At 39.8% G+C, this 22,940-nt stretch overlaps 1 protein-coding gene across 21 annotated transcripts in view; it reads left to right on the top strand.

Moving 5' to 3' along the window:
- VIRMA (vir like m6A methyltransferase associated) overlaps positions 1-22,940 on the top strand; it is a 149,950-nt gene that overhangs the window by 85,062 nt on the left and 41,948 nt on the right. For 12 of the 21 annotated variants that reach the window (XM_081496954.1, XM_081496959.1, XM_081496948.1 and 9 more), the window contains exons 1-4: positions 2,367-2,436; positions 16,299-16,414; positions 20,190-20,276; positions 21,616-21,664. Coding sequence is in view for 8 of the 21 variants with exons in the window: in XM_081496946.1 (XP_081353072.1) it covers positions 2,374-2,436; positions 16,299-16,414; positions 20,190-20,276; positions 21,616-21,664 (315 nt within the window). In the remaining 13 variants the exon portion in view is untranslated. Of the gene's footprint in view, positions 1-2,366; positions 2,437-16,298; positions 16,415-20,189; positions 20,277-21,615; positions 21,665-21,945; positions 21,973-22,940 lie in introns of those variants that run through there. The other 9 variants (XM_081496955.1, XM_081496951.1, XM_081496949.1 and 6 more) reach the window with 2 other exon arrangements.

Raw genomic sequence — 22,940 nt, 5'->3', positions numbered from 1 at the left:
AGGCTCCCCTGTCCCTTGGATTCTCCAGGCAAGAACACTGGAGTGGGTTGCCATTTCCTTCTCCAATGCAAGAAAGTGAAAAGTGAAAGTGAAGTTGCTCAGTCGTGTCCCACTCTTAGCGACCACACGGACTGCAGCCTACCAGGCTCCTCTGTCCATAGGATTTTCCAGGCAAGAGTACTGGAGTGGGTTGCCATTGCCTTCTCCAGACTGAGCCACTGGGAAGCCCAATTAATATATTAGTTACAGTTAAAGCAGAGCTTAGGGAGGAGCTGATGGACATATAAAGTAATAAGTAAGAATAGAAGTAACTTAAGCATCACCGTAGAAATTAGAGAAAGAAGAGCAAATAAGTCAAGAGAGCAGAAAGAAGGAATCAGAAAAGTCAAAAACAGAAACTAAAGAATCAGAAAACAGAAAAGTGATAAAAGTAATAAATATAAATGCAACAATTGACTCTCAAAAAAAATAATAAAAGAGATAAACTGTTAGCTAATGGAGGAAACTGGATGGCTGAGGAAGGGAGTGGATAGGATATTTACTTTAAAAAATTAAAAAATAACTTCTTGTTAAAAATTTCAGACACACCAAAAAACACCAGCCTAAAAAATAAAATATTATCAAAGCTTATGAAGCTCATCAATTACGTCTCTCTCTGGTTCACTGCTATCTTGAAATTTTAGTGTTTATCATGTCAATGCTTTTCTTTTTAATTTTGTAATATGTATATGCTCCTAAAAATTTGTTATTTTATGTTTAGAACTATTTAAATGCTGTATACTTTTCTACATGTGAATGGGTATTTGCTTAACCATTTTTTAGGTTATCCATGTTAGTACATATAGTACTAGTACTGGATATTGCATTAAATACAGCATTCTTTGTGGAGAAGGAAATGGCAAGCCACTCCAGTATTCTTGCCTAGAGAATCCCGTGGACAGAGGAGCCTGGTGGGCTGCTGTCCATAGGGTTGCCCAGAGTCAGACACGGCTGAAGCGACTTAGCATGCATGCATGCATTGGAGAAGGAAATGGCAACCCACTCCAGTATTCTTGGAGAATCCCACGGACAGAGGAGCCTGGTGGGCTGTCGTCTATGGGGTCGCACAGAGTCGGACACGACTGAAGCAGCTTAGCAGCAGCCGCATAGCATTCTTTCTACCTGCTTTATATACTGCATTGCATAAATATCCCAGAGTTTACTGATTATTTTTTTCTTTTTTTTCTTTTTGATTATTTCATATTAATGACAATTAAGTTTACAGTTTTTAAAACTAGCAAGTGTTGCCATGAATACTCTTGTATCTGTAGGTATTTCTCTGGGCACATGTGCAGGAAGTTTCGTAAAAAGAGGATGTGTGGCTATGCATGCTCCGTCGCTTCGGACTCTGCCACGGATGGACTGCAGCCCACCAAGCTCCTCTGTCCATAGAATTTTCCAGGCAAGAAGACTGGAGTGGGTTGCCATTTCCTACTCCAGAGGCTCTTCCTGACCCAGGGATCTAACCGGAGTCTCCGGCGTTTCCTCCATTGACAGGTGGATTCTTTACCACGGAGCCACCTCGGAAACTAGAAGTGGGGTGGGCAGCAGTGATTTTACTAGGTAATTCCTAATTGCTCTCTCCAGCACTGGCGCCACTGTAGACTACTAAACAGTTCCAGTTGCCGCAGTGTTCATCGACAAGGAGCCAGGGAGGCTTCCTTTTCACTATACATGGTAACTGCTCATGGCACTTCACGTTTTACAATTTTTTGAAATTTATTTTAAAAAAATTCACAATAAGCCTGTGGATTAGGTATTATGATTGACAACGGACATTTTTCCAGATGAGAAAACAAAAACAAACAAAAAAACCCTCTTCGTTTTGAGACAGTTTCATCTTTAAAAAGAAAAATGTCTTACTTTTCACCCTCGCTGACTGCACCTTGTTCCTGCCGGCCCTGGAAAAGTTACTTGCTGGCAGGTTCACCCAGGCCGGGTATCCTGACTTGGGCAGGGCTCCCTAACCCTCTTCCCCCTCTGCTAAGCCCGCTCGGCACTCGGCCACCCCGAGGCCGTCGTGGCTCCAAAACGCGGTAAGACGACGCGGTTTGGATCACTGGAGACTCCGTAGTCCCCTCCCTGCCCAGCCCCTTCTCCGCCCCCCCACCTCCACCCCCGCGCCCCATCTCTCGGCGCTCGGAGAGCGGTCCCCACCGCCCTGGAGAAGGCTAGGCCGGCGACTTCCGGCAGCGCGACGGGTAGAGGTCCAGGCTTCCGGCGCCAGCGCTCGAGTCATAGGAAGTACCGTCGTCTCTCCCTCTCCTCAGCCGCTGTCGCCGAGCTTGGAGGGCTGCCCCGGAAGTCCTCCCCCTTCCCCCGCCCGCGGCAAACATGGCGGTGGACTCGGCGATGGAGCTGCTATTTTTAGACACTTTCAAGCACCCGAGCGCCGAGGTACGTCTTCGCGACGTGATTCCGACCCTGTTTTTTGACTTGGGGACCCTTACAAAAAAAAAAAATCGTTAGGCGTGCCTCGACTTTTCCTTGTGCCGATTGCCGCTTTAATTCATCACACACTGTCCTCTCAGCCTGGGTGTGGGCGCCGCGTCTGGGGAGGGTGGCGGGAGCTCCCCGACCTCCTCCCCATTTCCCTGAGTTACTTGAGGCCCGGCGTCGTCTTTGGTTGAGTTGGCTGCCTTATTGGCTTTGCTTCCCCCCACCCTCCCACCAGCCCCCCGGTCCGCTTTCGGCCTTGAAAAGGACCCTGACTGTCAGGTTTATTGCAAGCGGTGTTTCGAAAGGGGTCTCGGACAGCTTGTGTTTGACAGTAGTGTCGGTGACTCAGCGGGTCACGTTGGTTTTCTGGTTTCCAAATTCCTCCTCCTAGGTCCCTTTTCTAACGGGAGTCATGCCACCCAGGTATGACACTCATTCGGTTGAAGATTGCAGCGTTCTCCAGTTTGCTCTGAAACTTTAATAAGTTTAACTTTTTAGCTTTCACTTACCTCTTGGAAAGATTTCACACGTAAGGGCAAGAAGTGCTCACACAGAACGTCCTTTGCATGGAGAATACTTGTGAAGAGGAGATATTTATAGTCAGACTGTAGAGGACAATCGTGTTGTCGTCTTGAGGGGTGAGAGTGGGCTGTTGTAATCGTTCTGTATTAACTTGAGTGCCCTTCAATGTATGACTGGCTCTGCCATATGTAAATTGAATAACTAGTTAACCAAAGGTTCCTGAAAACCGGCCAACAACGAACAGGAATGAAGTCCGGAGAGAAACTTAAACGAAACCTCAGAGCCCACATTTCTCTTTCATTGTAGACGTAATTTAGAGAACTTGTTTTTAAAGTGAGGTATAGTTGATTTACATTATTAGTTTCAAGAGTACAACATAGTGCTTTACAATTTTTATAGGTTATATTGCATTTAGAGATATTAAAAGTATTGGCTGTGTTCCCAGTGCTGTACAATATATCCTTCGCTGTGTCTGACTCTGCGACCCCATGGATTATAGACCGCCAGGCTCCTCTGTCCGTGGGATTTTACCGGCAAGAATACTGGAGTGGATTGCCATTTCCTCTTCCAGGGGATCCTTCCGACTCAGGGATCAAACTTGCGTCGGCCGCGTCTCCTGTATTGGCAGTCGGATTCTTTACCACTGCGGCGACCTGGGAAGCCCTTATCCTTGTAGCTTATTCATTCTGTACATAGAGTCGTTTGTGGACTTCCCAAGTGGCCTAGTGATAAAGAACCCGCCTGCCAGTGCAGGAGACATGAGTTGCATGTTCGATTCCTGGGTGGGGAAGACCCCCCGGAGGAGGGCATGGCAACTCATTCCAGTAGTAGTGATTTTTTTTTTTTTTTTCCGACTCCCAGTGACCCCATAGACTGCAGCCTACCAGGCTCCTCCGTCCATGGGATTTTCCAGGCAAGAGTATGGAGTGGATTGCCGTTGCCTTCTCCAACCAGCAGTATTCTTGCCTGCAGAATCCTATGGTTAGAGGAGCCTGGCTGGCCACAGTCCAAAGGGTCACAAAGAGTCGGACTCTACTGAAGCGACTTAGTACGCCCACATGCACAGTCGCTTGTACCTTGAGGGAAAATTTTTCTTTCTTCAGATAGAGATGGTAGTGGGTAGCAGGTGTACTTTGTAACTTGATAAAATAAAAATTTTGACAACCTTGGTCTTATTTTAATGAATGATTTATAGATCTAAAAATATTTGGAAACTGTAGCATATCATGTGCTATGTGTGTGCTAAGTTGCTTCAGTCCTGTCAGACTCTTTGTGACACTATAGACTGTAGCCTGTCAGGCTTCTCTGTCCATCCGACTCTCCAGGCAAGAATACCAGAGTGGGTTGTCATGCCCTGCTCCAGGGGATCTTCCTGACCCAGGAATGAAACTTGTGTCTTTTATGTCTCCTGCATTGGCAGGTGGGTTCTTTACTACTAGTGCCACCTGGAAAGCCTCTTAGCATATCATACTAACAGTGAATTGATTTGTGGTCTTTCATTTCATGTGGGTCAAATAGCTCTGTTTGTTCAAAGACCATACATCTCTGAATATAGTTTCAGCTGTGCTTTAGGAAACTCACAGTAGAGTCAGTAGTTCGATAGGAACAAACCTATATGAATATAGAAATAAAGAGCAGTTAAAAATGAAAGGAAAGAGTATAATGAATTAGTTTAGTAGTATTCTAGTTTAGGAAAGTTAGCATTCATTCACTCAAGATATATTTAGAAATCTAGTTTTCATTCATTCTTAAGCAAGCATTGAGGACCATGGAGAAGATAGGACTACCAGAAGGTAATAAATATCTTTTGGCAATGATTGAGGAAGACTTAAAGATCACATTTGAACTGAATCTTGAAGGAGGAGTAGGGGTTTTGGAGGGGATATGGAATATGGGGATGTTTGTTCTCGGTTCAGTTCAGTCGCTCAGTCGTGTCCGACTCTTTGCGACCCCGTGAATTGCGGCACGCCAGGCCTCTCTGTCCATCACCAACTCCCGGAGTCTACCCAAACCCATGTCCATCGAGTCGGTGATGCCATCCAACCATCTCATCCTCTGTCGTCCCCTTCTCCTCCTGCCCCCAATCCTACCTAGCATTAGGGTCTTTTCCAGTGAGTCAACTCTTCACATGAGGTGGCCAAAGTATTGGAGTTTCAGCTTCAGCATCAGTCCTACCAATGAACACCCAGGACTGATCTCCTTTAGGATGGACTGGTTGGATCTCCTTGTAGTCCAAGGGACTCTCAAGAGTCTTCTCCAACACCACAGTTCAAAAGCATCAATTCTGCAGCGCTCAGCTTTCTTCACCGTCCAACTCTCACATCCATACATGACCACTGGAAAAACCATAGCCTTGACTAGACGGACTTTTGTTGGCAAAGTAATGTCTCTGCTTTTAAATATGCTATCTAGGTTGGCCATAACCTTCCTTCCAAGGAGTAAGTGTCTTTTAATTTCATGGGTGCAATCACCATCAGCAGTGATCTTGGAGCCCCCAAAAATAAAGTCTGACACTGTTTCCACTGTTTCCCCATCTATTTCCCATGAAGTGATAGGACCAGATGCCATGATCTTAGTTTTCTGAACGTTTAGCTTTAAGCCAACTTTTTCACTCTCTTTCACTTTCATCAAGAGGCTCTTTAGTTCTTCACTTTCTGCCATAAGGGTGGTGTCATCTACATATCTGAGATTATTGATATTTCTCCCGGCAATCTTGATTCCAGCTTGTGTTTCTTCCAGCCCAGCGTTTCTCATGATGTACTCTGCATATAAGTTAAATAAGCAGGGTGACAATATACAGCCTTGACGTACTCCTTTTCCTATTTGGAACCAGTCTGTTGTTCCATGTCCAGTTCTAACTGTTGCTTCCTGACCTGCATACAGGTTTCTCAAGAGACAGATCACATGGTCTGGTATTCCCATCTCTTGAAGAATTTTCCACAGTTTATTGTGATCCACACAGTCAAAGGCTTTGGCATAGTCAATAAACCAGAAATAGTTGTTTTTCTGGAACTCTCTTGCTTTTTCGATGATCCAACGGATGTTGGCAATTTGATCTCTGGTTCCTCTGCCTTTTCTAAAACCAGCTTGAACATCTGGAAGTTCACGGTTCACGTATTGCTGAAGCCTGGCTTGCAGAATTTTGAGCATTACTTTACTAGCATGTGAGATGAGTGCAATTGTGCGGTAGTTTGAGCATTCTTTGGCATTGCCTTTCTTTGGGGTTGGAACGAAAACTGACCTTTTCCAGTCCTGTGGCCACTGCTGAGTTTTCCAAATTGGCTGGCATATTGAGTGCAGCACTTTCACAGCATCACCTTTGAGGATTTGAAATATCTCAACTGGAATTCCATCACCTCCACTAGCTTTGTTCGTAGTGATGCTTTCTAAGGCCCACTTGACTTCACATTCCAGGATGTCTGGCTCTAGGTGAGTGATGACACCATCGTGATTATCTGGGTCGTGAAGATCTTTTTTGTACAGTTCTTCTGTGTATTCTTGCCACCTCTTCTTAATATCTTCTGCTTCTATTAGGCCATACCATTTCTGTCATTTATCGAGCCTATCTTTGCATGATAGTTTGTTTTCAAGGAGTTTATAACTAGCATTGGAGATGAGATCCACAAAATTGTGACTCAAATTAAATAATGATGAGCACCTGAAGAGACAGAGTGGAAATGCGAGATGAGTGCAATTGTGAGATTTCTTTCCTTTATTTCCAAAATACCGATCAGTGTCTGATATATTAGGACTCCAGCCAATTTTTATTTAGCTCCCTTTGATGGTACAAATAAAGGCTGTGTGATTTCAGGGGAGGGACAGATCACTTTCCATTTGAGAGTATCAGGGAAGACTTCATCAAGGCACGTGGCATTTGAACTTGATCTTTGGTGGATATGTTGGAGAGGATATGTTGCACAGTTGTAGATAGGAAAGAAGGGTATTCTGGAGTAGTCATTCTTTTGGAAGGGTATGCTGAGGTAGCAGTTTGAAGTGGCCCCTGATGGACAGTTTGAAGCCAGATCATGGAGTTCCTTAAATGGTCAGCAAAGGGGCATGGGCTTTATTTTGTAAGAAATAATTAGTTTTTGAGCAGGAAAATGATGTGATTAGTAAAATTAAGGTAGATTTGTACATTAGTGGGCTTCCCAGGTGGCTCAATGGTAAAGAATCCACCTGCAGTGCAGGAGACTTGGGTTCGATCAGAAAGATCCCCTGGAGAAGGAAATGGCAAACCACTCCAGTATTCTTGCTGGTAAAATCCCATGGACCGGGGAGCCTGGTGGGCTTCAGTCCATGGGATCACAAAAGAGTTGGACACAGCTTCATGACTAAGCAACAAGTACATTGGTACATCAGTAATGCCTAAAATGGTTCAGAATAATCAGAGGTGGCAAAGCAAGAAGAAAAGGTGAAACATAATGAAAACTTGAGTTAATAGATGGGAAGCAGTCATTGTTAGCATTTATTGAATGTTTCTTTTGTGCAAGACGTAGTCCTTTGGCAATTTAAATACATTATCTCTAGTCCACCCATCATTTTGAAAGATAGTTATCCCCATTTGATAGATAAGGAAACTGAGTGTGAGACTTAGGAAAGTTAGGTGCCTTTCCTAACGTGACATGGCTGAATCAAGACATACCAGTGCCCATTTCTTGACTCTAAGGCTGTGCAGTGCTGTGTCCCACTGGGACTAAGAAGGAAGGAATAGGTGTACGATCAATTTCGGTTATAGATTGACAGGATGGGAACTTCCCCGATGGTCTAGTGGTGAAGAGTCCACCTTGCAATTCAGGGGATGAGCATTTGATCACCAGTCCAGTAACTAAGACCCCACACCCTTGGTGTAACTGAGCCTGTGTGCTCTGGAGCCGTCGTGCCACAACTGGAGAGGCTGTGCACTGCACGAGAGATCCCGAGTGCTGCAGCCAGGACTCACCACAGCCAAAGAAAATAAATAAGTAAATAAATATTTTTTTAAAAAATTGCCAGGATTGCAACTCATCATGTAAGAGTAGCTAGAAGTGATAGAATTCTAGTTATAGAGAACTGGTGGGCCATTGTTAGTCATAGAAAGACTTAAACACAGAATGACTTCTTCCTTAGATAAAGGTGGCCGAGTTGTGGAATCCAACTAGTCTATTCTTCAGTTTCCTGTTACCTCTCTAATCATAAACCTTCTGTGATTTCCCACTGTCAGCCTGTCTTTCTAGGTATATGTACTCTTCTAGGTATTTTAAGCACCTACTTCACTGTAATATTTTTAGCTTTGAAAACACAATTCAGTCTGTTCTTATTAAGCACCTGTTAAAAGTCTTTCTTTCATTAAATGAATATGCTGAGCACTATGAATATAATAGTAAACTAAGACTTGATTCTTGTCTTTTTGAAATACCACTACAGGAGAGTTAAAAGAAGCAATTGGTTCGGTTAGAGTTAAAAGAAGCAATTAGTTCATTGCAGCACTATTTATAATAGCCAGGATGTGGAAGCAACCTAGATGTCCATTCAAGATGAACGGAGAAAGAAATTGTAGTACATATATACAATGGAATATTATTCAGCCATTAAAAGGAACGAATTTGAGTCAGTTGAACTGAGGTGGATGAACCTAGAGCCTGTTAAACAGAGGCTCTGGCCAACATTGTAGGCCAGAAAGAGAAAAACAGGTGTATTTTAATGCATATATATGGCATCTAGAAAAATGCTACTGATGAACTTATTTGTAGGGTGGGAATAGAGATGCAGACATAGAGAACAGACTTGTGGACACAGTGGGGGAAGACGAACTGAGAGAGTAGCATTGAAACTATACATTACCGTATGTGAAATAGCTTCTCACTAGCTAGTGGGAAGTTGCTTTGTAACGCAGGGAGCTCAGCCTGGTGCTCTGTGACAACCTAGAGGGGTGGGGTGGGGTCATGTGGTTCAAGAGGAAGGGGATATATGTATACTTATAGCTGATTCATATCGTTGTACGGCAGAAACCAACACAACATTGTAAAGCAGTTATTCTCCAATTAAAAATTAATTTTAAACAGTGTGATCTGCTATACAGTGCTTATTGGATGAATAAAAGTATAACATCTCTTCAAAAAAAAGCAATTGGAACTTAGTTTGGTAAGCACTCATCTAGACTTGATCTGACTTGGCTTTTAAGAGAAAGTTGACATCTGAATGGAGTTGGGAGAGGAGTGTGGGAGAGTTCTGAGCAAAGACGGTGGCATGAGTGAGGGCCTAAAGATGAGGAAAACCAGGGCATGTTGACGCTATACTTTTGGAGTGATAAGAAGAGACCATACTTGTTCATAAAACCAAGAAATTTGGCATAGTGTCTAGAACTAGAGAATGACCACAGAAATGAAGGGAAATCTTAGGTTGGTGCAAATATAATTGTGATTTCGGACTGTGAGTTTTAAATTATTATTAATAACTAGGCTCAAACAAATCTTTATTAATCAAAATAGGAACCATTAAAATCAACACTTTTTTGCCAATGAGAATTAAGTTTCATTTATTCCTGTAGCATGAAAAATCCATGCTTTGCGATTCTGTGAACTCTTGGAAAGCATTTTCTGGGTCCTACTGGTTGTGGAAACTTTTTCCTTGCAGAAAATTGTTGAGATGCTTGGTGGTTGGTCAGACATCAGGTGAATATGGCAGATGAGGCGAAACTTTATTCAACTTCTGAAGTGTTGGTTGTGCAAAGTGCAGTCAGGTGTTGTGGAGAAGAATTGGACCCTTTCTATTGACCAATGCCGACTGCAGGCATTGACAGTTTTTCAGTGCATCTCATTGATTTGCTGAGCATACTTCTCAGATGTAATGGTTTCATCAGGATTCAGAAAGCTGTAGTGAATCAGACAGGCAGCAGACCACCAGACAGTGACTATGACCTTTTTTTGGTGCAGAGTTGGCTTTGGGAAGTGCTTTGGACCGTCTCAGTCCAGCCACCAAGCTGGCCGTCGCTTGTTATCGTATACAGTCCACTTTTCATCACACATCACAATCTGATCAAGAAATGATTCCTTGTTGTTGCATACAGTAAGAGAAGATGGCACTTCAATGTGATGATTTTTTTTGATTTTTGGTCAGCTCATGAGGCATCCACTTATAGAGCTTTTTCACCTTTCCGGTCTGCTTCAAATGCTGAACAGCCGTAGAATGATTGATGTTGAGTTCTTTAGCAGCTTCTCGTGTAGTTGTAAGAGGATCAGCTTTGATGATGACTCTCGGTTGTCGATGTCAACTTCTGATGGCCAGCCACTATTCTCAACGTCAAGTCTCTTGTCTCCTTTGCACAACTTGTTGAACCATCACTGCACTGTACGTTCATTAGCAGTTCCTGGGTCAAATGTGTTGTTGATGTTGCAATTTGTCCCCACTGCTTTACGACCCATTTTGAACTCGTAAGAAAATTGCTTGAATTTGCTTTTTGTCTAACATCATTTCCATAGTCTAAAATAAATACAAAAAAACCAGCACGTAATAAGTCATTAGCAAAAAAAAAGACAGAAATGCACATTAAAATGATAACATACCCACATTATTAAGAATGTATTCCAAAATCAATCAGCAAATTTCAGCAATGCAAAAACTGCAGTTACTTTTGTACCTAATACACAGATTTGAGAGCTGTTTAGAGGTTTAATCAATAGAACTTGACGTTTAAATGAAGAAATTATTTAGGTGCGAGAGAATGAGAAAGAATCAATCACTGATACAGGACAGTTTAGTTTTGGACTTGTTGAGATTTCAGTGCCAGAGGTTCATTTAAATGGAAATGTCCAGCTGGCAGTTGGATGTAGTGGTCTGGGGCTCAGAAGAGAAGTCTTAATGGAGGTACAGATTTTTGGAGATGACTTCCCAGCAGTGGATGAAGCTCTTAGAGAAGTGTAAGGTAAAGGAGAAAGGGAAAGATATAGCCAACCGAATGCAGAGTTCCAGAGAATAGCAAGGAGAGATAAGAAAGCCTTAAGTGAACAATGCAAAGAAATAGGGGAAAACAACAGAATGGGAAAAACTAGAGATCTCTTCAAGAAAATTGAAGTTACCAAGGGAACATTTCATGCAAAGATGGGCACAATAAAGGACAGAAATGGAAAGGACCTAACAGAGGCAGAAGAGATTAAGAAGAGGTGGCAAGAGTACACAGAAGAACTATACAAAAAAGATCTTAATGATCCAGATAACCACAATGATGTCACTCACCTATAGCCAGACATTCTGGATTGTGAAGTGAAGTGGGCCTCAGGAAGCGTCACTACAAGCAAACCTAGTGAAGGTGATGGAATTCCAGCTGAGCTATTTCAAATCGTAAAAGATGATGCTGTTAAAGTGCTGCACTCTGTATGCCAGCAGATTTGGAAAACTCAGCAGTGGACATAGGACTGGAAAAGATCAGTTTTCATTCCAATCCCAAAGAGAGACAATGCCAAAGAATGCTCAAACTATTGTCAGTTATGCTCATTTCACATGCTAGCAAGGTAATGCTCAAAGTCCTTCAAGCTCACCTTCAGTAGTATGTGAACCGAGAACTTCCAGATGTACAGGCTGGATTTAGAAAAAGTGGAGGAACCAGAGATCATGTTGCCAACATCCGTTGGATCATAGAAAGAGCAAGAGGATTAAAAAAAAAAATCTGCTTCTGCTTCATTGACTATACTGAAGCCTTTGACTGTGGATCACAACAAACTGTGGAAAATTCTGAAAGAGATAGGAATACCAGACCACCTTACCTGTCCCCTGCGAAACCTGTCTGCAGATCAAGAAGCAACAGTTAGAACTGGACTTGGAACAGCAGACTGGTTCAGAATTGGGAAGGGAGTACATCAAGGCTGTGTATTGTCACCCTGCTTATTTAATTTATGAAAGTGAAATTACTGGTTACTCAGTTGTGTCCGACTCTCTGTGACTTCATGGACTGTAGTCCGCCAGGCTTTCTGTCCATGTGATTTCCCAGGCAAGAATACTGTAGTGAGTTGCCATTTCCTTCTCCAGGGTATCTTCCCAACTCAGAGATCAAACCCAGGTCTCCTGTATTGCAGCAGATTATTTACCATCTGAGCCACCAGGGAAGATTATTTAACTTATACATCATCCTAAATGGTGGGCTGGATGAATCCCAAGCTGATATCAAGATTGCCGGGAGAAAGATCAACAACCTCAAATATGCAGATGATATCACTCTAATGGCAGAAAGTGAAGAGGAGCTAAAGAGCCTCTTGATGAAGGTGAAAGAGGAGAGTGAAAAAACTGGCTTAAAACTCAACATTTAAAAAACTAAGATCATGGCATCTGGTCTCATTACTTCCTGGCAAATAGATGGGGAAAAACCAGACACTGACAGATATTCTCTTTTTGGGCTCCAGAATCACTGAAGACGGTGACTGCAGCCACAAAATTAGAAGACACTTGCTCCTTGGAAGAGAAGCCACGACAAACTTAGTGTATTAAATAGAGAGACATCACTTTGCTGACAGAAGTCCCTCTAGTCAAAGCTGTGGTTTTTCCAGCAGTCATGTACGGATGTGAGAGTTGGACCATAATATATAAAGTAGGGTAAGGGTTGAAAAATTGGTGGTTTCTAATTGTGGTACTAGAGAAGACTCTTGAGAGTCCCTTGTACAACAAGATCAAACCAGTCCATCCTAAAGGAAATCAACCCTCAATATTCACTGGAAAGACTGATGCTGAAGCTGAAGCTGCAATACTTTGGCCATGTGATGCGAAGAGCTGACTCACTAGAAAAGACCCAAATGCTGGGAAAGATGGAAGGCAGGAGAAGAAGGGGTTGACAGAGGGTGAGATGGTTGGATGGTATCACAGACACAATGGACATGAGATTGAGCAAACTTCAGGAGACAGTGAAGGACTCAGAAGCCTGGTCGGACAGGCAGAGTTGGACACAGCTTACTGATTAAACAACAACAAGCTACTCTGCCCTACTTTTCTCCCACATTTTGCCCTCCAGCCTTGGTGAACTGTGCTTGTAACTTCTTGAAGCTTCCCAGTTCTTGTTTGCATTCCTTTTGTGCATGCTTCTCACTTTGCCTAGAAAGCTCTTTCTCCCTCTGTTCCACTGATTCTTGTTTTCCTTAAAGATTTACTTAGATCAGGTGGTACTTCTTTTGGGAAGCCTTCCCTGACATTCTTCTTTTCCCTTCACAAATGTTTGCCTACAATCTCATTTAGGTAAGTACTCCTTCCAATTTGAAGTTTTCTGTGTGAGTCTGTATCATAGTAGTTTATCTATTTGTCTACCACAATAGATTGTACCTTTATGGTAGGGATTATGTCTTGTCTTTATATTCTCAGGACCTAGCATACCTTGAAACATTATAAACATTTAATAAATGTTTAGAAGTAAATATTGAATAAAAGTGATAGCAACTAATATAGAAACTTCTACTTATAAACAAAATAGATTTTGAAAAGCTGTAAAACCTTAAGTTCATTTTTTTAGGTCCACAGTGACTATACCGTAACTACTACTAATACCCTTCATTAAATAGAAAAGGGGCAGGGTGGAGGAAGATAGAATAAATAAAGTTTTGTTCTAAATTTCCTTTGTAAATATTAATGATAATTTTTAACCATACAAGCAAAGGAGCTTCTATGCAGTAGATTTTTTAAATAAATGAGTTATTTACAGGAAGGAAACATAGAACCAAAGTTTGAGGCAGAATGGTTATTTCTTTTATAAAAGTCTACTGTAGTATTTATTGAATACCTACGGTATGTTTGTAATAATTAGGATACAATTTCAGTTGCTGCCATCAAGCAGGATAACGGTGGATTAGATAAAATAAGACTCTCTCTCTCAATCTGACTGTAAGTATTCTAGGGCTAACGTGACAGCTCTACATTGTCAGGGACAGGCTTTTCTCTTCTCTTCCTCTCCCATTCTTAGGGTATCTCCTGCATTGTCCAAGACAGCTCACTGTAACGTGTGTTCTAGAAAAGCAGCAGAGTGTAGAAGAAGAGGTAGCAGGAGATTCTGAAGTCAGAACTTTCTCTTTAAGGACACGACCCAGAGTTGCCTACATCATTTCCATTTCCATCCCGTTGATCGGAATCTACCAATCACATGTTCACACTGGCTTCCCCGAATCTAGGAAATTCAGTCTTTAGTTCACTTGTGCCTAACTCTAATAAGAGAGTTGTATTGGAAAAGAGCTAGCAGTCGGCCTCAATTCATGTTCATCCTGTTTCTTGTATATCTTTGAGAGTATAAAGTACATTTGAATAGTTAAATTTATATTAAGATTTCTAGACCTACGTATTTGGTTATATTTAATCTCTGAGTTTAAAGTGCAAAATTAGAAAGTTATCCTCTATCCCCTTTTAGGAAAGACTCATCTGACCAGTCTTCTGGTCTCTTGAGAGACATAGTATTCTTTGCAACTTCAAGAGCACTCAGGACTCAGTCCTTCTAGATACAAATAATATGAACCATTTTTGTTAAAAACTTCAATCGCCAGGCTGTGATGGTTGGCTGCTTGTTGCAGAGCATGGGCTCTAGGGCTCGTGGGCTTCAGTACTTGCGGCTGGCAGGCTCTTGAGCATGGGGTTAGTAGTTGTAGCTGAACTGCTAGGAAAACTTGATATAAAATAATAGTCCAAAAAACAGTGTGAAAAATTTCTTCTAAAATTATTAATCACAAGAGCTAATTTTTCTGATCTTGTGTCAGATACATAGAAATAAATGTATACTAAATTTATGGTATCCATTTATGTTATTATGATAAATTCTTTTTAAAAAATATTTATTTATTGCTTTATTTGGCTGTACCAGGTCTTAGTTGTGGCCCAAGGGATCTTTGATCTTCGTTGTGCCCTGCAGGTTCTTTAGTTGCAGCATGTGAGGTCTAGTTCCGTAGCCAGGGATTGAACCCAGACCCCATGCATTGGGAGCTCAGAATCTTAGCCACTGGACCATCAGGGAAGTCCCGATAAATTCTTAAGTTTGTGGATTTTTTTCTCTCTTTTTAATTTGAGAGGGTTTACCTTATCTAATCAGTACCTGAATGACTTCCCTTGATCTCTTGATATTAGTTAGTATATAAGTTTGGTAAACTAAGCTAATTTAAGAGATTCACAATCTGTCATCTATAATTCAGAAATTCAAAAAATGGCAGGAAAAATCTGCCCTGAATTCATCAGGCCACATGCTGTGCTTTGAACTGACTTTATGCTTGTTATAATCTTTACTTACTGTGAATGTTTATACATTTGCTGCAGAAGTAATAATGTTTTGGTTACAAGGTACTGTCGCAGAAACGACTGGGGTGTTAAGTAATATGCAGTGTTTGTATCATTAGTTTCTAAAAACTCAGAAAGTCAGGATTCTGAAAGGCATCTGGCTCCAGAGGTTTCCACTAAAGCAGCAGTCCCCAACCTTTTGGGCACCAGGGGCCAGTTTCGTGGGAGACAGCATGCCTGTGGGTGGGAGGTGCTGGTCTCGGGACGATTCTCATAAGGAGCCTGCCGCCGCGGTCCCTCACGTGTGTTGGATCCACACTCCTATGAAAATCTGATGCCACCAGTGAGCCGGCGGGAGGCGAGCTCAGGGCAGCGTGAGCCAGGGGGAGCCGCTGTCACTGCTGGTGACGCTTCGTTTGCTTGCCTGCCGCTCATGCCCTGCTGTGTGGCCCCTTCTAGCCTGTGGTCTGGGCTTGGGGACCCCTGCCGTGAGGGATTATTGGTCTGTATTGGCCCAGGCAAGGCAGCAGGGAAGCAGATGCAGAAAATGTTGTTATACAAATGAAGGGATTTAACTAGGTACATTTTATCATCAGCTATTTAAAAAAAAATTTTTTTTGGCTGTGCTGGGTCTTCGTTGCTGCGTTGGGCTTTCTGTAGTTGGTGGCCATTGGGGGCTATTCCCTAGTTGTGATGCCTGGGCTTCTCACTGTGATGAGAAGTTGCAGGGCACGGGCTCTAGGGCGTGTGGCTTCAGTAGTTGCGGCTGGCCGGCTCTAGAACGTGGGGTTAGTAGAGGTGGCACGTGAGCTCAGTTGCTCCGTAGCGTGTGGAATCGTTATCTGGGACCAGGGATCAAACCCATGTCCCCTGCATTGGCAGGCAGGTTCTTAACCACTGGACACCTAGAAAAGTCCCTCATCGGCTATTTTTAAAAATGGTTTTTACACCATTTATAATATAATAGTACTGTTTTAATGGTAGTGTTTATTTAAAAATTATTTGTAACATTCTAAATGAAACAAATTGAAGGTGAATAAATTTTGACTAGACAAAGTGTTTTGCTTACAGTATATTCTTCTCTTTTCTTAAAGCAAAGTTCTCATATAGATGTGGTTCGTTTTCCATGTGTGGTTTATATAAATGAAGTTCGAGTCATACCCCCGGGAGTAAGAGCCCATAGCAGCTTGCCTGACAATAGAGCGTATGGGTGAGTCAGTTTTCTTTTTTAAAAGTGTTTTTGACTAAAGATGACCTAGAAACATATGTCCAAATGCAAAAATTTAAGTTAATATTTTGTAAGTAAAAAAACAACAAAAATAAAACTTTATTCAGTTTTAGTTATGTTGCATTATAATTGACTGTTAAGTTTTCTGTATAATCCATATATTACTATAAAGTTGAAAAGAGTAATTATTTGACCTAAGTACTAGATTAAGTTTTTCTTTCTTCATTTCTTTTTTTTTAAATTGGTAGAAATAGGTTTATATTTTCCAAACTATTGTAGGGTGGCACAGTATAGTAGACAAGAGTATTTTTAATGTGCTGTTTTCCTTGAAAAGAAATGCATCTGAATATTGAGAAATATATCTTTTATTATATTACATTTTTTATATTATAGTGTTAGTTTTCATGCCTTATTGGTGATCATCTTAGCCTGATACATGTGTCTTTTTGTAAATATTTAGCTTCACGTTAGCCATTAGTTGTACTGAGCAAGTAGTTATTTGAGCTTCACTTCTCTCTTTTAAGGTCTGTGGGAAATAAACCAAATGTAAGACATTGTTCCTAATGTGGAGTTGGTTTTTGTTAATTATTCTTTTTTTTTGGACGTGCTATGAGGCTTGCAGGATCTTAGTTCCTTGACCAGAGATTGAACCCAAGTCACGGCAGTGAAAGTTCCTTACCACTGGACTGCCAGGGAACTCCCTGATGTGGAGTTGTTGATAACTTTAACAACTGACATAAAACAGAGGAATTTGATCTTTGTTCTAATGTGAATAATCATCATCATCTTCTGATTTTAATTACATGAATTGGAGATAAAAGCTAAATTTTGGTTATGGAGGCATTAATATGTATAATAAATATATTGGTGGGTTTTTAGCTTATAGCCTAGGTATCAGTGCCACGTTGTGACATGTCCATGCTTTGACAGCTCAGGTTCTATTACATGAAAGAGTTAAGCCAGCTACGTAGTGGCGGCTGGTACAGTACAGACTCAAAGTTAAGGTCATTTCTTCATAGTTGTGAAAAGCAGATTGTTATTTGTAGAGGTAGATATAAAATTCTTCAAATGTTTTCAGGTCATTTAAAGGTAAAACATAAAAACAAAGCAATAAGAATGATTAATGTTTATATGACAGATCATTATAGTTAACTTTTTTTGCCACGTGTAAGGAAATAAAAACTCCTGTTTTCCTGTGTTGCTTTCTACTTTTCCTAGAATGTGTAGAATGAGAAAGATAGAGTAATGATAGAGTATCCAGCAGACTTCTCTAATTGCACTGCTTTGGGGCAAGAAGGCTCTATTGTTACCTGCCGCTGTGTAACAAACCTCAGCAAATTTAGCAACTCAATCCCCCACTATTTCTGAGGGTCAGGAACTTGGGCACTGCTTGATTGGTTCAAGTTCCCTCATGAGGTTATAACCAACTTATAGGCCTCGGGTTGCAATCTCAGAAGGTTTGACTGAGGCTGGGGAATTTTAGAAGCCCGCTCACATGATTGTTGGCAGGAGATCATCAGTTCTTTGCCAGGAGATCCTTTCTGTGGGTCGCTGTGTCACAGCATGGGTTCTTCCAGGGTGAGTGATCCAAGAATGAGAGAGAGCATGCCCAAGAAGAAAGCCACAGTCACTGTATTTTATAACTTAATATCAGAAATGGCATATGTTACATGCTTCAATATACTGCTTTAACTATATTCTGTTGGCTACATATTCTACCGGTACAATGTGGGAGGGAACTGTACAGGAGTCTTTGGGGTCTATTTTGGAGGCTGGCTGTAACAGCAGGCAAAGTGGACCTCTTGTCATTAGCTGCAGTGGGTAAGAGAGTTACATTTCCCGTCTTCTCCCTCTCCTTTTTCTTAGCTGGGAATAAATGACTATTCATGTTTTAATAATTCCAAACATGAAATTGTTACCAGAAAGAGCATTATACACAATATGTTATAAACCGTAAAATGAAGTACTAGTTCAGTAATACAAATGTATTGGGTTGGCCAAAATGTTCATTCAGGTTTTTCTACTACATTTTATGGAAAAACCCAGAAGAACTTATTGGCCAACCCAATAAGATATTGGGAAGCCTGAAATCTCAAGGTTGAAAGTAATGTTAGAGGTCATATATTTGTGCAGGACACTTTATGATCATATTCTCATTATAAAATTCAAACTGTGTAAGGTAAAATTAAAATCCTTGTAATCCCTCTATTCTGAGAGAATCTTAGCATTTTGATGTCCTATGTTTTTAAATTTATATGTGAGCATTTGAGGGGGCTTCCCAGGTGGTTTGAAGCATGTGTATATGTATATATATGTATGTATATATATGTATATTTGTATGTATACATATGTGTATATGTGTATTTTGGGGAGGGGGAGTAAGTGTATCTTATGTGAGATTAGGTTTTAGAGTCAACAGTTTTTAAGGTGAAAATCTTGTGAAGTCAGACTACCATGGATTCATTAAAGCACTTTTCAGCGACCAGGACCTGAGTCTTTGTTGCCTCCAGAGGAGATAATTTGCATTTCAACGCTTTTTCCTTTCCTTTTGGAGGCCAGGGTCTGGTTATAAGACAAAAGATAGGAGAAGAGAGACTTGAGTTGTTGAGCACATATAGTTGAACTTGGGTGAGATAAAATGTCTGATGCTGCTCTGACCCAGGTGCATACTATTCTGTTTATCCCTTTATTTCATCTAAGATTATGTCAGTACTTCACATCATCTAATTTTATTTGAAAATATGATTTCTAATGACTGTATAATCTTACAAGTCAATGTACTGTCATTTATTTGGCTAGTTCCTGAAGTGGGGACTGTTAGATGATTTCTGGTTTTCAGATTATTAGTATAATGAATCTCCTCTTGAAAAAAAAATCTTTGTGTATCAGTGTTTCCATAGAAACACTTTGTAATGAAAAGTATTTTTGGATTAAATGGTGTGAGCATTTTCTCAGTCTCCTGAGTTGTATTGCCATATTGTCTTTCAGAATGGTTGTGCCTGTTTGTATTTCTATCAGAAATACATAAGGGAATCTCTTCCATAGTACTTTGGGCATTACACTTTTTACCATTTAGACTTTTTGTGAATAAACAAAGCATTCGTTGTCTAAAAATTGATTTTAGTTGAGGCAGAGGAATTTCAGTCAAGGGTATATAGTAAGATTTCATTCTAATGCAAATTAAATAGGCTTTAAACTTTTAAAGATTAAAAAACGATTTATATAAATTAATGCTATACAAATTGCAGTTTAGGCTTTAAGTCACAGTTTAGGGCTCTGATGCTCAAATTATTATAGTCCTGTATGAATATGGGTTAAGTTGAAATTAAATGGTAATTATTAAATTAAATGGTAATTATTATTTACAACTTAAAGTTAACTCCTGATTCTTTTTTGCCAATAGAATAATGATATAAAGAATTAAAAAACTATATATCTTGATTAATTAGCATTTGCCATTAAAATACATAAAAAATTTTAATGGCTGTGTGTTTTAAAATGGTCCAAGCAGCAGGCAGAAGATACTTGATGGCTAAAAACTTTTCAGTAATATTCAAAGTGACTAGTTGACTACTTGAGAATTGGACGTGAATAAAATTACAGGAAATATTGCAGTTAACTCTGTTTTATTTAAATATTAGGAATATTTTATCTTAATTCTAGACTTGCTTTTAAATTTGTACTTACTTTGTTTTTTGTTTTAATTTAGGAACTGGTTATTGTAAAGGCTGACATTTCACCTTTGTTTCATTCACAGGGAGACCTCGCCGCACACATTTCAGTTAGACTTATTCTTTAACAATGTCAGCAAACCAAGTGCCCCGGTTTTCGATAGGCTGGGAAGGTATGTACTTACCGGGTAATTTCACCAGACACTAACATAAGTTAGTAAGCAAAACCTTGTTATTCTTTTGATAGAAGAAAAGGCTATATACGATAGTAGACCCAAGAATTCAGTTTGATTTTAACAGTTGACAGTATTAAGGAAATGTCACACTCCTAAGAACAAGTTGTGTTTATTTATAAAATAAAACTTTAAATGCGTAAAACATTAGCCATCTTTTGTTTGATTTTTATTGGTGTATGCATTTCTTACACATATCACATGATTTGGTAATAACCTTCTAATTTGGAAAATATTACTTTTTGATTCTTAAAAAAAACCCTCTATAAATGCATTGAGATTTTATCCGTGTGTTTTATGTCACACTGCTGCATAATTTAAAATTCCATAGCCACATTTTTGTAAAATGAGAATTTTGTTAATAGCTACCCCTACTTTGAATAATTTAATACATACTGACTAGGTATTATTAACACTGGTTGTTTTGATATCTGCAAATTAACCATTAAATGGTTTTACTCATTTATAAAATAAAAAATTTTAAAGGGAGCTTATAAATGGAGATTTTTCGATCCCTGTCAGAAAGTAAGTTTTTTAGACTTTGTTTATTCTTTTATTGATTCTCCATTCATTTTAAATTACGTTGATAATTTAACCTTTTTTTTTTTAATGAAGGGAGCCTGGGTAATCTGATGCAGCTAATTTTTAATATATAGAATATTTTTTTTCAGGTTGGTATCTACCTGATAAAATAGGTGCTTTTTAAAAATTTTAGTCCCACGTTCTGGGAGAATAGCATTGAAACATGTATATTATCATATGTGAAACAGAACACCATTTCATGTTCGATGCATGAGACAAGGGCTCAGGGCCAGGGCAATGGGATGACCCAGAGGGATGGGATGGGGAGGGAGGTGGGTGGGGGGTCCAGGAAGGGGAACTCATGTAAACCCATGGCTGATTCATGTCAATGTATGGCAAAAACTATTACAATATTGTAAAGTAATTAGCCCCCAACTAAAAAAAAAAAAAAAAATTTTAGTCCCAGTATGCATTTTTTTTGAAGACTATAGGGCTGTGGATCTCTGATCTGGCTGTATGTTAGAATTACATGGAGTGCTTTTAAACAAATCTTGACATCTACACTCACCTGAAAGCAATTGAACTACAATCTGGGGGGTTTGTTTTATACTAGATATCATTTTGTGGGGAGTAAATTAAACCCAAACTTTGTAGTTTATTAAAATAAAAATCTAGCATTTGATTGAAATATATGAATCTTCATGAACTGTGATGTTCAGTGTTTGAGCCTGTATATTTGTTCCTCCTCTTTTAACAGCCTGGAATATGATGAGAATACTTCCATCATCTTTAGACCCAACTCAAAGGTAATTGTGGAAGTCAGTTTTCAACTTGTTACTACTATTGTTCTCACCTCCATTCAGAGTTTTTGATCCAGATAAACCCAGTGATGGAGAATGTTAGTTTATTTAATTCTAGTTCTGCAGAATTTCATCATTTCTTGTCTGATTCCTTTGTATCCCAGAAGCTATTTTCAAATGGAGCAAAGACATTGTAATGCTATTATCTACTTATGTAGCTGTTCATTCTAGTTTCATTCTTGGGTCAGGAAAAAGCCAGCATCTGCTTTTCCTTCTTTTCATTTAGGTGGGCGAATTTTGAAGATGATGGGCAGGTAAATTATTAAACACCATTGTATCTTAATTAAGGTGTCTTTTTAAAAATTCATATTTCATATTTCTTCCTTGCATTATCAGAAGTGTGTCTTTTTTCTTGATCCCAAATGCCATTCTAAAAGCATCTAAAAGATCTGAATCATGAAAGAGCCAAAATCCAACTATAATGATGATCTAGTATGGGAGTATTCAGCCTGCTCTTTGTTTTTGGTGAAGGAGTACTTAATATTCTGCACGTTGTTTAGACTAAAAATCGTGTTCTCTATCTCTCTATCTTCCTTCTAGTGTTTTTTCTGTTCAGAGTCTGTCAGCCCATGGGTATAATCTTTGAGCCTTACTTCTGGTTCCCAGTTTCCCTTTGCTGGAGTTTGCTAAGATGAGCAAGGAAAATAATTCTTTTTCTAGAAGGGATCCCATTACCACTTATTATTTCATCTTTACCCAACATTATAGAGTGGGAGAACTCAGAAGTTGGGGGCTTTGATTTCAGGGTTTTCCTCCTGACACTTTCATTTTCTTATTTGTTGATAATATTTCTGTTGTTGGTAGATAAGCGCTGAAAAATGTAAAATTATTTTATAAGGAAATAATAATGACCTTGATAAAGTCTTTGATCTTTTTAGGATAAAGTGTCTTTGCAAAAATAATTTGTTTAATGTCTCTGGTTACCCTTACTTTTTAAGTACAGGTTGGGTACATAGAATATACCTGATTTGCATGTATGAGTTGGGCATTTATTAATAAAAAGAATGCCATGTAATTTTATGGACTTTATAATTCTTGAGACTGGACACAATTTGTACTTTTGTGTATCTTCATGACCCCTGTAACTATTTGGGTTTAATTTATTAATTGGCAGTAACTCCCTTCTAATTTCCTTTTTATTTCTCTTCTCTCAGTTAGGAATCTGATTATGCTTTTTGAATAGAATTGACCTAAAGTATAGGACTGAGGAGATATAGTCTTG

The sequence above is a fragment of the Giraffa tippelskirchi genome, chromosome 6 (genome assembly GCF_054371585.1).
Source record: "Giraffa tippelskirchi isolate mGirTip1 chromosome 6, T2T-mGirTip1v1.2.pri, whole genome shotgun sequence".
Classification (NCBI taxonomy): domain Eukaryota; kingdom Metazoa; phylum Chordata; class Mammalia; order Artiodactyla; family Giraffidae; genus Giraffa; species Giraffa tippelskirchi.
This window is presented reverse-complemented; position numbering and strand designations above follow the sequence as displayed.